Below are 15,121 nucleotides of genomic sequence, written 5' to 3'. Positions count from 1 at the left end.
TTCTCATACAAATGTCGGTCAAAAATTGAATTGTCAGTGGAAGAATCACCCTGTAATCAACAACAAAAAATAACTACAACAAAAAATTACATAAAATACAAAAAAATAAAAATGAGTTACAAACAGAACCCTCACATATGAAACAACATGAGTTTCCGAAGCAGATTGATATGAATCATAATCCATATAAGGAAGTTGAGAACACTAGACATCATCAAATCATCATTTTCAGAATCATCGGAACTAGATAAATCAACAACACCAGCAGGCCTTTTCCGAACCATCTAACAAAAAATTAAATAAATTAAAAACTAATAGAACTAAAACTGATGCAACAAACAATAATACTCAATCACACAACATACTAAAACAGATATAATATTCACTAACAGAAATAAACAACCTAAAAGAAAATAAAAAAAACAGAATTTTACATAAGAAATCAACTAAGCACAAATTCAAAAGAACACAACTCAGCTATCTTTCATTGGATAAGGTTGATCACCTAAGAACAATTCATAAAACTCAAACTCAAATACTTATAGAAAAAAATAAAATAAAATTACACTTTGATTAAGAAAAAAATACATTGAGTCCTAGGATGTAAAAATAGTAATATTTGCATATAAGTAAAAGTACACATGGCTCAAACTCTAAAAGGGAGGCACCCTAAACTCATTTGCTCTATTGCCTTGCCTAGTATACATACAAATCTAAGTACCAACAACACAACACACTACTATACAAGGGTAACATCACCCCAATGTACTTCAAAACAGCTGTAGTAAGACACTGCAACATTTCTAAGACCATTCCAAAAAAATAAGAAAACAACCATTTTCAGTCCATAAATAAGCATACAAATGCCGTCTACAAAAGTAAAATATAAGCTACAAAACAGATAACCTAGTCCTAAAACAAAATTATCTTTGATCTTCAAATCACTGCATGAAACACAACACACCATTGAATAAACAACCTTTGATGATGCATCTTCTAAAAGGAGATAACAGCCAGTTATGATGACAACTCACAGAAACATGCTCATGTAATTTTTCTAAAGCTAACACTTGTCACAACTTCCACTACCCTAAACTCCACACTGTTCCCATTTTCCACACCATGCCCATGACTAACAAAAATAGCATGCCTCATGATAATATGTTGTAAGAGAACTTACTAGCGAAATCGCAGTTTGAAATACTTTCAAATCCTAATACGCCTTATATACGCGCGTTCGTTTGGGCTTGTTTGGCTGATAAGCCATGGCTGAAAGTATTGTTGGCTGATTTGGTGTGAGAGAAAAATATTGTTCGTTGGCTGAAAAAGTATGGCTTATAAGCCAAACAAGCCCAAACGAACAAGGCGATAAACAATGGGGTAGCTTGCTTTTAGATGGTGCAGACCTGATTCATGTATTGTGCATGGTTAGGATACTTCTCAGAGACTATTAATTCACCTGGAGGAGGGCTCGGTCTCTTGTGCCAACACATCGTGGTCGGACTGATCTCTTTGCTGGACACAAACTTTGGATTGCGGGCATCAATGCAATATATGGTGGACGTATTATGTTATTGTTATGGGAAGTAAAAAAGTCGGGTTGAAAGAGACGCTTATATAGAAAGTAAAATAAGATTTTGTCTAATTTTTTTCTATTTGAATTAGGTTTCCTAATCCTATGGCTCAGAGATTTATTTGTCCTAATTATCTAGGGTTATATAAGTCTAGACAGAAGAAACTCTCGACTGCCGGTAGTTAGGAAAAAATGGATGGACGATAAAAAAATGGCCAGAAATTTTGTCTCTTTATCATTAGATATAGATATGATAATTTATAAGAAAAATGGTTGTTTTTTTAAAAAAAAATCCTGTGGAGTTACTATTAGGACGCATCGAGCGAGTGAGTGAATGAAAGAGGCCCGTGAGCAGCAACCAAGAATTGGGCCAGCAGAGCACAGTCGGCGCACGGGCCCTTAGCCAGAGGAATGTGGCCGCCGCCCAACCCCTGTGCAGCCCCCGATGTATAGTTGCCGTAGAGGCTGCTGGAGCGACGTCACCGCGGCCGGCTGCTGTCGTGAGCGGCGCGTGTATGTGTGTAAGCATGCATAGGCAAACAACTAGGCGCACTGCATCGACGCAGGTGGTGGCTCCGCTGAAGCAGAGTAGGCCCGTTGAGCGGTGGTGCGGACGGCTGGTCTCGCCGACCACGCGCATTCCCGTGCGTGCCCAGCTTTGCCGCGTGTATTGTCTAGTGGGGATCAAGCTTCCATCAGACGCATCTCCGTTCACACAGGCGCACCCTGCACGACCGTCATCATAGCTCGCAACAAAGAGAAACCAACTGACCTCGCCCACTAACCAAATGGACCAAAACCAGAAATTTTATTCGTTAGTATATCCTCGCCAACTACCACATAACACAACAACACACAAAGCAAACATGACGATGTTATGTCTGATATGACAAACTCAACACAAATGCAGCTCCTGGTACCACAAATTTTACATCTCCCAGTGTTTGCAAATCCTTATCCTCTTTGTTTGAAAAAAGCAGGAAGATTGCAATTCAACCATGCCCAACACGTGAACGTACTACCCGACACCGAAACAGGTTCCATTCCACCTCTCGATGCATCATTCCGTGGGCCAGGCCAGGCGCACCGCATTCATCTCCGGGACACGGGGCCTGTTAGCTCGCCACGCTCTGGACGCTAGTGAGTGCGCCAAACTCCTCCTGTCTTCTCCATCTTCTTCGTTCCCCTTGGCTCTACGGCACGCGCACACCGAGTCCAGGGCCATGGCGGCGGGGCTCAAGGTCCCCGAGATGGCGCTCAGGGTCTGCGTCGTCCCGCTCGCCTTGGCCTCGCTCTGGGAGATGGCCACCAACGCGCAGGCGGACGACACCTACGGGGAGGTCAAGTTCTCCGATCTCTCCGGATTCAGGTACTCACCGTCAGCTTAATTATGCCTCAATTGCTGTCTGCTTAGTTCTCCCTGCCGGATGCAAGTTCGGATAGACTTGCAGTAAGTATGATTAATAACCAAACGCTTCCTTGGGCTGTGAACCCTCTTGCTTGTTTAATTCCTCTCCGCTGTACGAGTACGTGCTGCTGCTGTACCCTTTCGAATTTGTAACATGATTACGAATTATTCTCCTTGAAAGAAAACGCATCATCGCGCTAATTCTGAATTCGTTTTGTCAGCTATTTGGTTGGCGTCAACGCCGTCACAGCTGCCTACGCGGTAGCCTCCATCTTGCTTTCGTCCTTCAAGCCCCTCGATCGCTACGGCTGGGTGATTCTCGTCATGGATCAGGTCACACCCAACATCTCTTCTCTTCTCTTCTCCACAGTATATACTCTTAATTACCTGTGTTCCAATTCATTGGCGAGGAGACGACAATTGTTCATCGACAAACTGATCAGGACAGGAGTAGCAGTAGAAGATTGGAATAGGATCACGCTGATTTCAGCAGAACAGAGCAACGTTGAAAACTGAAATGCAGAACAACCCAGCTATTCTGCTGAAAACGGGATGCAGAGACCAGAATCATTCGACGTGTTTGCGTCCCAAACGGGACCTGACTGACATCGCTTGTGCATGCATATGCACGGGTGGCCGGTGGGTGCAGGCGTCGGCGTACCTGCTGGTGACGTCGGCCTCGGCGGCGGCGGAGCTGCTGCAGCTGGCGCGGCGCGGCGAGCGGGAGGTGTCGTGGGGCGAGGTGTGCTCCTACTTCGGCCGCTTCTGCGGGAAGGCCACGGTGTCGCTGGCGCTGCACGCCGCCGCGCTGGCCTGCTTCGTCGCGCTCTCCCTCGTCTCCGCCTTCAGGGTGTTCAGCAGCACTCCGTGCCACCTGCCGCCTGACGCTGACGCTGACGGCCAACCCAAGCACGCACAGGCACAGGAGGAGCAAGTGAGGTACCACTGACGACGTGCTGACGTGTCTCGGTTGGCAAACCTCCTCCTCCAGCTGCTGGTGTTCGACTTCGACACTGTGTGCAGCAGCAGCAGTGACAGTGAGCGAACGTTTGCTTTGTGTTCTTACCACTACTACCAAGGGCATCGATCGATCTTTGCACAGGCCAACAAGCCATGCATGTGTCATGTCATGTCATGTACTCATGTGTCTGTATACAGGTTCTCCGCGAACGTTTCTTGTTGCAAAATCGTTACCGGAGTGTCAGTGACACGCACGAGCCCTGGTCTGGTTCTGGAGTGGCATCGGTGAGCACCAGGATCCGTCCATGGGGTAAGGCAGCGTGCCTTGTCGCTTGTCGGAGCCCGTTACTGTTCTCTACGATAGCATCCAATGCATACCAGCACGATGCAAAGAGTCCAAGCACATGGTGACAAATCTGACTGAACCCACGCACAGCAAATCTGAGTTCCCTCAATGTCAGTAAACAACGTACGAATCTGAATCAATCAGCCATGATCCAGCAGTACATCTCACTTGGCCACTTCTTTAGATCATCAGATACATTACTCGTCGGCAAATACTAGTAGGAAAAACACCATTAACTAATCTTACACATTTCCTCCACCTTACTGCTCCTTACACATCTACCACTACCACTGCCATGGTGAACACACACAAATGCTTCTCCAGGAAACACACAAATCCACAATCCACATATATGACAAAAAGCTTAAAAATCCTTAACCACTTCGATCATCGGCAGCAGCAGCTTAATTACTACTAGCTAGTACTTGTAGCGGCCGAAGATGGCGGCGGCCTGCGCGTTCTTGTATGCGCTGCAGCCGACGAGGTAGAGGATGACGAGCGCGACGGTGGCGACGACGAGCGCGATGTTGGCCTTGTGCCACTGGTCCCGGAGCGCCTCCAGGAGGCCCGCCTTGCAGGACTCGCACTCGTAGCACAGCTGCCCCGGGTCGTTGCTCCACAGCCCGCAGTCCGGGTCTGCCGCCGGCCGCGCCGGGGCCGTCCACACCGTCGGGCTCACGTAGCTGAACCCGCATACCGACGGCGGCTTGCAGCACCCAGACTGCACCGTGGTTCAATTTGCACAATAACAACGCAGCGTCAGTCGTCAGATGGATTTTTTTTTCCTTTAATAAACAGTTTGTTGATTGAATTAGGGTGCAGAGATGGATGGACCAAAACACATCGTGTAGTGTAATCTGACAGACAAACTCTGCGCAGATGAGGACACCAAGACGAAAATACTATCCTATCAGCTACAATCACTACTGTGCCCATGCTAGCTGCACTCGCGCCAAAGCCAAGAACACGGCTGTCAAGGTGACCAAAACCTCGAATCGAGGTGATGGAAACAGGGATTACAATCACTAGTACACAGATCCACAGCTAACAAAACTACAAAAGCAGTGTTCGTATCACTCCAATGCACCGTCCCATGAGACCCCTGTCTGCTATCGCTCTCCGACCTTGTTCCTTGTTCTCACAAAGAACTCAGCATAAATCCGCAATTGCTCTCTCGAGAGACGCGGGGACGAATTTCGCATGATGATTCTTTTGTGATAAAAACGAGTTCCAACTTCGAGATGGGTATTGCTAGTAACTAATAAAGTTTAAAACCTTTTGTTACTGAAAAAAAAAAGAGATAGCATTTCCAACCAAGAAATCGCCCACCACGCAGCTACTAATGTTCCCACCCAAACCAGTCGATGTCAGCATCCGATTTGATCCAGGAAGTGAAGTATTGTGGCGACACACAGCCTGTTCAGCTGGGCTTATACGATCGTATGCGTTCATGAATTATAAGCTGAAATAGTCACCAATCCAGCTAAACCAGACAGCAGTAAATAATCCAGCCGAAACGAACACACCGACGGTCCTACACATGGATGCCCCTTTGGCATTTGCATCGTGGCGAAAGGCGAGGAGAGGCCCACGCCACAGTGACGGTAGAGATGCCTGCCCATGATCTTTTTGCTAAGCCCTGTCAGAAAGTTTGTCATCTGATTCCTCCTATCCCCTTCTGGTAGTAGCATCTCTGGAGGGCTCCAGATCCTTTGATTGATTGAGCCTAAAGCAATTAAAAAATTCCTCTCTTTTTTTCCCCTCTCCCTGTCTCTGTCTCCTCAGCTACGCAAGTGTCACTACTAGAAGCTACTAGTGCTAGTCCTCTGTAAGTACTCTGCTTAGGGTTTGTACATTCTAAAATCAGCAAGAAAATCATGGAAAATGGAGCTCAATGAACAGTAAGCTTAGGAGGAGGTGACTGATAATGGACACATAACAAACATACTACATACCTGGAGCGGGGAGAGGCGCGACTGATAGAACTGCTCGGCGCTAGTGAACGCGGCCTGTCTCGTGAGCTTCTTACAAGTATCAGAGACAGCGAGGCACGCCCTGATCTTCTCCCACCTTCCAGGGTCATCAGACACATACCCTCTGAGCCACATGGAGAACCCGTCGAGGTGGTAGTCGTCGTAGGCGCGCCCCAGCACCGGGTACGCCCCGGACCCGCGCGTGACGGCGAAGGCGAAGACGAGCAGCGCGATGAGCAGCACGACCAGCGACGCCATCGCGAAGAGGTAGAACGCCAGCAGCCGGCGCCGGTTCCAGTACGCGCCCACGAAGCCCGCGAGCGCGGCCAGGAGGAGCAGCCCGCCTAGGATCGCCACGGGCCACCGCGCTAGCCGCGCGCACTCCTCGCCCTGTGCTGACGCGAACCAGATCCCTGAGGCGATGACGGGGACAGCGCAGATTAGCGCTAGGAGCGTCACGCACGCCGTGATGTTGTTGCTCACCGCCATGGCGAGGTGGTGGTGGCGGCGGGTGGTGAGGTGGCTGTGCTGCTCTGCGCTCTGCCTGGGTGGGTGGTGCCGTGGTGGCTGCTGCTGCTGTCGATGTCCTCTCCGGAGGCCCGGATGGATGGGCATAAAAAGGGCAGGGCTTTCGGGAGATTCGGGGAAAGGTGGCGCAGGGTTTTGAGAGAGGATGACGTGTGGGCCCGGGCAAGGATTTGTTCGGGTGGCACCCCGCCGACGTTACGACGCGTAGGCCGTAGCGTGGGACTCGGACGTTGCATTCCATGGCCACGGCCGACGGGCATGGTCGGTTTGCTCCTACGCGCCCTCGGCAGGCCACACCAACACGCGTGACGGTGTGAGCCAGCCAAAAGAGTCTTTGTTGTTGCCCAGCTGCAGTTTCAGCTTGGAGAGGAGGAGCGGGACGTGGCCACTGTCCAGTGAGTCAGAAAGAACGAGTAACAAACACATGGTGCCCTGCGCCCTCAGCCAGACGTGCTCGACTCTTGGAACCTTCGCACTCCCGCCGCGTTGGCAATTGTCCTGCTGCCGCATGGTGTCGGAAACCGAATCCCTTCTTTTCCTGGACGTAAAAGCCGGGCAAGGACCAAGGAAGGCTCTGGCTCTGCTGCGTACGTATAAACGTCCGGTTTGTTTGGGCTTATTTGTTTTATAAGTCATACAACGAATAAGAGTTGAAACAAGACTCCACGGGTGCCGACGTGTCGTCCAGCTGTCGCCGTGCCTGCAGCCCTCCACCACCAGCGAGCACGACGGAAGAGTGTGTGTCAGTGTGCGCGCACCTGCGGCAGCAGCCAGCGCCACACGGCCTGTGAAGGCACATGGCCGAGTCGACACGCCCGAGTGGGCTGCGGGCTCCCCGATCGACCATTTGTCCGTTTCTGATTTCTCCTCCATGGCAGAGCGCGGCGGCAAGCCGGCAAGTGCGTCAGCGCTGGCGCTGGCGCCGTGGGCCCTGGTGGTGAAACGCGTGCCGTCGTCTCAAGCCCAGAGGACCCCAGAGGTCGGACCTGGGCCGGTCGTTCTGTCAAGCCCACTGTGAGCAAGGCTAATAAACATCCTGTTGCTGCGTGTGCTGGCTGATATGGATCTTTCAGTGTACTCATACATACAGTAGTTACCACCTATTTAGGCCTCGTTTGTGTGTTTATTGGATTGTACTCCCTCCGTCCCAAAATTATTACAATTCTATCGTTTGAATTTTATCCCAAAAAAAAATGCACACATAGCTAACAGGTCTAGTATGCATGTACGTTAAAATCTCTAGAATACTATACTGTTTGGATGAGAATATAACATTCTGAGATTTTTTTTATCCGGGCTCCTAGAATCACGCTTACTGTGGAGAACCTCAACAGATTTACATAGTTTTCTAATCGCATAGCAATGTTCCAAAAATCAAAGAGTTCCTTCCCATGTTGGCTTCTTTCCTATTTATTCCCATCAATTGTCCGTGAGGACAAACCCAAAAATGACCTCAATAAGGCCTGTATACGTTGACCCAAAAATGACCTCAATTGGTTCAGAGACGCCTGTGCTATTGCCTATTAGTTCAGAGACGCCACTTTCGGGTGGCCTGGTTATTTAACAACTTGACAAGAATATTGTGTTAGGTCTCCATCCTAACTTCACAGCAGCATTGAAGTCGGGTTCTCCATGTAGCCCTTGAAGGCTTTCAGAAATTCCGCACCGATTGCACCTGCATAGTTTCCATGAACAGCAGAGTTAATTCCTAGTCCACAGTCCATGGAGACATCGCACAAGGACCAATAGCTTACCATCTATAACCCTGTGGTCACAGCTCAGTGTAGCTGACATGAATGAACCAAATTCATACTCACCGTCAGCAGATCCAGGTATCACCCTCTTCTCAGCTACTCAAAAGAATGCAATTAACCATGAAAGAACATTAGGCACTGCTAGCAAAATAAGGAGCTATTAAATCATTCTAAAGTAGCAAGTATAGCATAGAAACAAAACACATGCCACCTAATGTTTAGGTTAAACATCCTGTTTGCAGAACTCAATTGCTAATCACTCAGCGGCACTATATTCAAGATTATGTATGATTCTTGGTCCAAATGCTAAAGCCAGGTTAGCACAAATAAGATAACATGGCTTTAAAAAAACAGAGAAGTGCTAGCATATAACTTGAAATGTTCTAGAACTCATTACCAGAACCAATGGCCAAAATTGCTGACTGAGGAGGATTTATGATGGCACAGAATTGTTTAATTCCAAAGGGACCTCCCAAGTTTGATACAGTGAAGGTGCCACCCTGAAAATGCAGCACCAATATGTCATGAAATTTTTCTCATTTCTACTTTCCAGCTTAGCACACTTAGTATACACAACATACCTCGTAATCTGCTGGTTTTAAGCTATTATCTCTTGCTTTTTGAGCCAACTGCTTCACCTCCTCAGCAATTGTACCAAGTCCCTTCTTGTCTGCATCCTGCAGCATAAGTAGAAGTTAGAATTTCCCCAAAAGAAGAACCAATTTACAAACAACAGAAAGAACACATAGGAAATATTTGGAGTAGCTTACCCTAATTACTGGAACAAACAATCCATGTTCAGTCTGTACGGCCACGTTGATGTTCACATTGTGGTATCTGTACCAGAAATAAGTACCATATTTAATTGTTCTATTCTAGGCTACAAGATAATAAAATATATTCCCAGTACAAATGAACCATCAGAACTTACTGGCGAATAAAATCATTCATCCATGAGCTGTTACACTGTGGGACCTTTCGAAGAGCCAAAGCTGCAGCCTGCATATCAAATAAAGACATTCATTACTGCACAGTAGAGAGGAAATTAATAGAATATCAGTACAAATAACAAAAAAAAAACTAAGTGCACAATAGAATACCAAACCAAAAGGGAGAACCCACAATTACCTTGATGACAAGATCATTAATTGATATTTTCTTTCCACCAGAAGCATCCTGCAGTGGGTTCAGTTCACCTCGCAACCTGTGGATTAGAATGACACAAGGAACTCATAGTTAGAAGTAATAAAGGAATCAGTGCTGTTCCACCAACGAAAAGAGCTCTGTAAATCACAAATTAGGTTAGAAACATACTTGACAAGTTTGTCAACACGTGCATCTACTGTCAAGTAGTAATGAGGAATGGTCTGTTTCGATGTTAGCAAGCGGTTTGCGGTAACCTGAACACAACAAAAGGTCAACCCATTCTCAGGCTGTTAACATCTAATATGAAAATGCTGCCTAACATTCTGGCCAGCAAAATTTACCTTTCTTATCTGTGCATTTGGAATATCGATATAACCTAGCCCTGGAGCTGCAAAAGCCTCCCTCGTCCCACCCTTGGCTACAGAAGTTTCATTAACACCAGGGGGAATCAGAAGTTAGATTACAGTTGGTTCAGCTAAATGAAGCCAAAATGCAAAAACATGGGATATTATAACAAGTTTATTACACAAATGACAAATGAAATAAGATGCAACAATCATTATGTAGTGAGGCAATAACATTTATATAACCTAAAGTCAAATAATCAAGTAACTAAACAAAGTGTAACAAGGATTCGGGGAAACAACTGAGTGAATTGAACTTTTCTCTGCAGAATCTAACTAGCATAACCCAGCAGGGAAACAAAAGCATGTGATGGCACCACTTAGGGCCAGTTTACACTTGGGTTGAGCTTATTTTTCCAGGCTGCTGCACAAACAGTCTTGAAATTCTTGGCACCATAACAGTCTTGAAATTCTTGGCACCATGTTTGGCAAATCAGATTAAACTCTAGTAAAACCTGTCATGCAAAGGTCAATCTTTCCCTATTTTTTCTCACACAAAATTCTCTCTTATCACGTTCCAGTTATTATTTAGAAAGCAGAAATACTTGATTTTGAAACATGGTTTTAAAAATCCGTTAAACAAACAATGAACAGTTAAAAGTGGTTCCAGCAAGTGTGGCTACCACAATCAACCACAATGCCAAAGCAGAGCCTCAGTATTGCGCGGTTCAAAATTCTAGTATCAATCCTTAAAGGTTCTAATATAGAGAATCTGACACAGGTTATAATCTAAAGAATCAGACTCAACAACTAGAACACACCGTATACAACAATCAACGACAGGCAGTTAGCAAGGGGAATACATACTGGGTCATCTAGAAAAATTCCAGCCAACTAAACAGAACACTATATATCAATCATGGCAGGTACTTAAATGGGGGAGACATCCAAATTTAACTTGGCAGTACAAATGCATAAGCTTAGAACTTACAAGAGATCAAATGTTTTCAACCAGAGAAGTAATAACTCACCCAAGTAATCTTCAATGTCTGCCTTTAAAATACGCCCATCAGGACCAGTACCTTTCACACTTGATAGTGGGACCTGTTAAACCCTCAACATTAAGTACTATATTCATCAAAACTATCAATACAGCTGACATAACAAGAACTGACATTGTTATCTTCAGCCAGTTTACGGGCAAGAGGGCTGGCAAATATGCGATCTCCAGATTGAGAAGCTTCTTCAATCTTCGGGGCCTTGGCATCAGGAGCCTGGGTAAGCTTTTTTTCATCAACCTTTGGCTGGGAAGGTTCTGGTTGAGCCTTTGATTCAGCAGGAGCTACAGGTTCAGCTGAAGATGACGGCTTATAATCCTTAAACTTCTCAATGTCACCCTCTTCTTCTACGGTTATAGCAATAACCTAAGGGAAAAGAATGGGCCAAATTATTATCTACACTGATAACTGATGTCTCAAAATCATATTTATTCTTTAGTCAGTAAATATGTACCTCGCCAACTTTAATCTCCTTTGCACCATCTCCTTGAATAATCTTAGCGAGATAGCCCTCTTCCATGCACTCCATCTCCACAGTGGCTTTATCCTGATCACCAGAAATCCACTCAAATGTTATTTGGTTCTGCTGCAGCTTAAGTAAATAAATACAAATAACATATGTTCCATATCTTCTGCAGATTATAAGAAACTTACAGTTTCCACCTCACAGAGAACCTCACCAGGGGAGACCTTGTCTCCTTCCTTCTTAAGCCACTTGGCAATGTTTCCCTACAAAGAATTTTACAGAATAAAGACAAGCAGCAATACAGGTTTCAGTTCAGCTATCATTCAGTTTGTAGTAATGATTTTTGGGTGACAAATATACCTCAGTCATTGTAGGCGAAAGAGACGGCATCCCGATTTCTTGATGTGGAGGCAGGTCTGGAATAAGCACAGTATGTTAATACAGAAAGCATAGGGCCATGCTTTTGCCAATGGAATTAAAGCATTCAAGATAGGAAACAAAGAGATGCAGACACCACACCCAATATTGGAAGATACTCAAATTTGCCAATGCAATGCAAACAAGCTAAAAGCTTTGCTGGCAGGACAAAAATGCATCCAAAGTTCAACAGAAAAAATGGGTGGGTGGGGTGCGGTGAGGGATCTGAGTCATCTGACTGTGTTGTACTTGTAGTGACAGAATACAGATCAATATGTGCATGAATGAACAAATGAGGCATTGAAAAGACAGGATACAGAGAGGAGCAACTTTATGAAATTAGTAAAATAGAATGCCAGCAGATGCAAATTCTGTACAAGCATTTGAAAGTAACCCTGCATTTTTGCAAAAATTTCTTGAAGGGACTGGATCCACTTAGAAATATACTAGTCATAACAATAAGGTTTCTCAATTAAAAGCGTAAAAAAGTATAACAAACGGACAGTACCTGCACTACTTGAGAATGGACGTGCTGAAACTACCTGTCCACTGCCAATAAACAACCAAAAAAATGTCAAAACAGCTTCAGAGTATTTACCAAGACCTGACTGGAACATCAAGGTCAGGGCATATCTGGAGGGAACTAAAATTAATACTGAGCATTATAAACTTCAATATTATTCATCAGATTAGATTGAGTTCTATAGTTCTACAGCAGAGCAGATTGCCATTTGTGTGTGCACTAAATTGTGGATCAGGCTGAAGTATAGTGGAATAAATCAGGGGTATTTTCAAATATTTTAATGAACTTCCATGAGAGATCCAATGGTCAACATTTCTAGTTCTCATTTTTCATTTTAATGTAGTTTGCATTTGATGCATTCCAATACATCTCTATAAGCTAAGAATAACAGGTTAGAAAGATACATACCATGAGAGTGAACCATTGAGCCAGCTAGCAGCACTTGGGGTAAGGCTGTTGGATGTTCTTCTCCAAGTGCAGCTTCCATTTACTCCTAGTGAGAATGTCTCCGGCTCTTTTGCAGGCTGGTTATGCTGGGAAAATCTGGTACCTCTGGTTCTTTTTCCAACACCTAACGCAACCAGAGGCATGACATTTTCAATGGCAACAATGAAGGGCATGCAATAAATGAGAACTATTCACTGTACACATTCCCTCAGAAATCAAAACAACTACTTCCTGAAACAGGTTCACACCAGAAGTTCAAAATAATAATGTGATGAATCAGACACTCACATGTCATGAAATGAAAGTATCAACTCCATAATCCAAAGCTTGGTGAGAATAACGATAATAGTAAATATGGTGACATAATAGGCAATGAAAATGCCAAACCAAATTATAGTTTTACCACTTCATGTTATTTGCACAAATGTAAGAAAAAACAATTAAGGATGCTTCTATATCACATATTTGAATCCAGGCTGACTGAAAAGAGCATAGATGAATTTCTAGAGCATCTAATATCTAATATGTGTACCTAAGGTGACATACATGTCTACATCGATGATATTAAGAGGCATGAACAATAATCAAAACAATAGTACAAGTGTATCGATAATCGATAAATAAAGCAATGAGCTTTTTGGATAGAATAAATAGTTTATCAGATAGCATGTAGCCTGAACAAGCATCTGCATTCCCCAATCTAATTCAGTGGACACATTACAGATGCTATTGACCTCCTCAGAAATGGGTCACTGAAAAGGGGGAAGAAAATAAAAGAAAGATGAGAATGATAGCAAATACCGTTTTCCTTGGCGATAAAGGATCCAGAACCGCTGGAGAAATGCCGAACAAGACTTAAATTCTCACAGCCTACAGCATTTTGCAAACTCTGCAGCTGTATAATTGAAGGAAGAAAGAAACATTAGGTAGAAACAGAATGGTAGATTACTTGATAACTCAATTTAGTATAAAAACACATGAAACAGTGTACATGGAATGTACCGAACTGAGGGATGCGCACTATGCTGTTAAATGTGAACAAGTTCTTAACAAACCTAGCTGAAGCGATGGCAGCCCATAAAAGGAGTGCATAAAAAGTTCTTAAGAAACCTAGCTGGAGCGATGGCAACCCATAAAAGTAGTGCAGAAATAAATGATAAGTGAGAACAACATGTAAGAGGGCACAGTCATAGTCTAGGTTTATGTCAAAACAACCAGTCAATGTCATGACAGTTGCAACACCTCTACTTTACAATCCAAACTGATCCTCCAACCAACCTTACCTTTTTTTTGGTGGGGGGTTGGGGGGAGGGGGGGCGCAAAACAGGATGGAATCTCCAGTTTATGACATGATAAACTGCAAAAAATCAACCACCCGCGCCCACATCGTGTGCACGTAATTACACAAACATGCAGCACGGATCGAACAGCATGGCTAGTTACAGAATGCATCCGCACGTAAGCCCACATCCATGAGTGATTGGCGCACTGATTACTAGCAGCGCAGGGAGAAAATCCATAAATTACTATTCCCTCCCCCACTTGCAAAATCCATCAACATTTACAACACACGAAGAGGAAGCATCGGCGCGATTACCCGCATAAGATCGGACAGATCGAACACATTTTTATGGCACAGAATTGCATACCATAAAAAGGGGGAGGGACACGCAGACAGACCTTGCGGGAGTGGCGGAGAAGATGAGCGGCGGACATGGCGACCGGAGGCAATGGGCGCGCGCGTGGGTCTAGGGTTCGGGGGAGGTGATGCTGCGGAGGAGATGGAGATCGGAGGGGAGGCGGAAGAGGGAGAGACGGGAGAGGGGAGATGCGGAGGACGAGGACCCACTGGGCGAGGAGGGCGGCGGGGGGTGGGTGGGGCGCGAGGCGTCAGTCATGTTTGTTCAGTTCGGGTTTATGGTGATGATGCGGGGTGGGCAAGTTGGGCTTCGCTTCGGCCACCCAACCAAAATTCAACAACAAACCACAAACCAGGCACCAGCGTCGATACCCGATTGTACTCTCTCGGTCAAAAAAAAATGTAACTATAAAATTTATACGACAATAGGACCTGCACAGTACGCTAGTTTAGTATCTTGAGTTCGATCAATTATAGATAAAAAAGTATCAATATTTATGATATTAAATAAATACTATTAGATTAATTACGAAATATAT

At 45.1% G+C, this 15,121-nt stretch overlaps 3 protein-coding genes across 3 annotated transcripts; 1 reads left to right on the top strand and 2 right to left on the bottom strand.

Moving 5' to 3' along the window:
• Window positions 1–2,656: 2,656 nt before the first annotated feature.
• LOC136476091 (CASP-like protein 2D1) lies at window positions 2,657–4,213 on the top strand. Its single transcript, XM_066473769.1, has 3 exons — window positions 2,657–2,942; window positions 3,203–3,314; window positions 3,631–4,213. Exons 1-3 carry the CDS (start codon window positions 2,797–2,799, stop codon window positions 3,928–3,930), a joined length of 558 nt encoding a protein of 185 aa, XP_066329866.1. The 5' UTR covers window positions 2,657–2,796; the 3' UTR covers window positions 3,931–4,213.
• A 286-nt stretch (window positions 4,214–4,499) lies between these two features.
• LOC136476090 (tetraspanin-2-like) lies at window positions 4,500–6,890 on the bottom strand. The gene is made up of 2 exons (XM_066473767.1): window positions 6,243–6,890; window positions 4,500–5,008 (listed from the first exon to the last, which is right to left on the bottom strand). Exons 1-2 carry the CDS (start codon window positions 6,873–6,875, stop codon window positions 4,706–4,708), a joined length of 936 nt encoding a protein of 311 aa, XP_066329864.1. The 5' UTR covers window positions 6,876–6,890; the 3' UTR covers window positions 4,500–4,705.
• Window positions 6,891–8,014: 1,124 nt separating this feature from the next.
• On the bottom strand, window positions 8,015–14,813 carry LOC136476089 (dihydrolipoyllysine-residue acetyltransferase component 2 of pyruvate dehydrogenase complex, mitochondrial-like). The gene is made up of 18 exons (XM_066473766.1): window positions 14,624–14,813; window positions 13,745–13,838; window positions 12,905–13,067; window positions 12,482–12,522; window positions 11,917–11,972; window positions 11,745–11,819; window positions 11,545–11,637; window positions 11,208–11,456; window positions 11,064–11,136; window positions 10,030–10,106; window positions 9,857–9,942; window positions 9,671–9,746; window positions 9,474–9,541; window positions 9,313–9,379; window positions 9,124–9,219; window positions 8,940–9,042; window positions 8,543–8,638; window positions 8,015–8,463 (listed from the first exon to the last, which is right to left on the bottom strand). The coding sequence occupies exons 1-18, from the start codon at window positions 14,657–14,659 to the stop codon at window positions 8,393–8,395; spliced, it is 1,620 nt and encodes a 539-aa protein (XP_066329863.1). The 5' UTR covers window positions 14,660–14,813; the 3' UTR covers window positions 8,015–8,392.
• Window positions 14,814–15,121: the final 308 nt, after the last annotated feature.

Source organism: Miscanthus floridulus, chromosome 8 (genome assembly GCF_019320115.1).
Source record: "Miscanthus floridulus cultivar M001 chromosome 8, ASM1932011v1, whole genome shotgun sequence".
NCBI lineage: Eukaryota > Viridiplantae > Streptophyta > Magnoliopsida > Poales > Poaceae > Miscanthus > Miscanthus floridulus.
Note: the sequence above shows the minus strand (reverse complement) of the source record. Positions and strands in the feature narration are given on the sequence as shown.

What these genes read in the sequence shown, in the direction of transcription:
- LOC136476091 (XM_066473769.1), top strand. Translation starts at nt 2,797, where the DNA reads ATGGCGGCGGGGCTCAAGGTCCCCGAGATGGCGCTCAGGGTCTGCGTC. An exon ending in TCCGATCTCTCCGGATTCAG is followed by an intron (nt 2,943 to 3,202) that starts GTACTCACCGTC and finishes TCGTTTTGTCAG; the next exon opens with CTATTTGGTTGGCGTCAACG. An exon ending in TGATTCTCGTCATGGATCAG is followed by an intron (nt 3,315 to 3,630) that starts GTCACACCCAAC and finishes CGGTGGGTGCAG; the next exon opens with GCGTCGGCGTACCTGCTGGT.
- LOC136476090 (XM_066473767.1), bottom strand. Translation starts at nt 6,875, where the DNA reads ATGCCCATCCATCCGGGCCTCCGGAGAGGACATCGACAGCAGCAGCAG. An exon ending in CGCGCCTCTCCCCGCTCCAG is followed by an intron (nt 5,009 to 6,242) that starts GTATGTAGTATG and finishes ACCACGGTGCAG; the next exon opens with TCTGGGTGCTGCAAGCCGCC.
- LOC136476089 (XM_066473766.1), bottom strand. Translation starts at nt 14,659, where the DNA reads ATGTCCGCCGCTCATCTTCTCCGCCACTCCCGCAAG. An exon ending in TGTTTGTTCCAGTAATTAGG is followed by an intron (nt 9,220 to 9,312) that starts GTAAGCTACTCC and finishes CTTATGCTGCAG; the next exon opens with GATGCAGACAAGAAGGGACT. An exon ending in TAAAACCAGCAGATTACGAG is followed by an intron (nt 9,043 to 9,123) that starts GTATGTTGTGTA and finishes CTGCATTTTCAG; the next exon opens with GGTGGCACCTTCACTGTATC.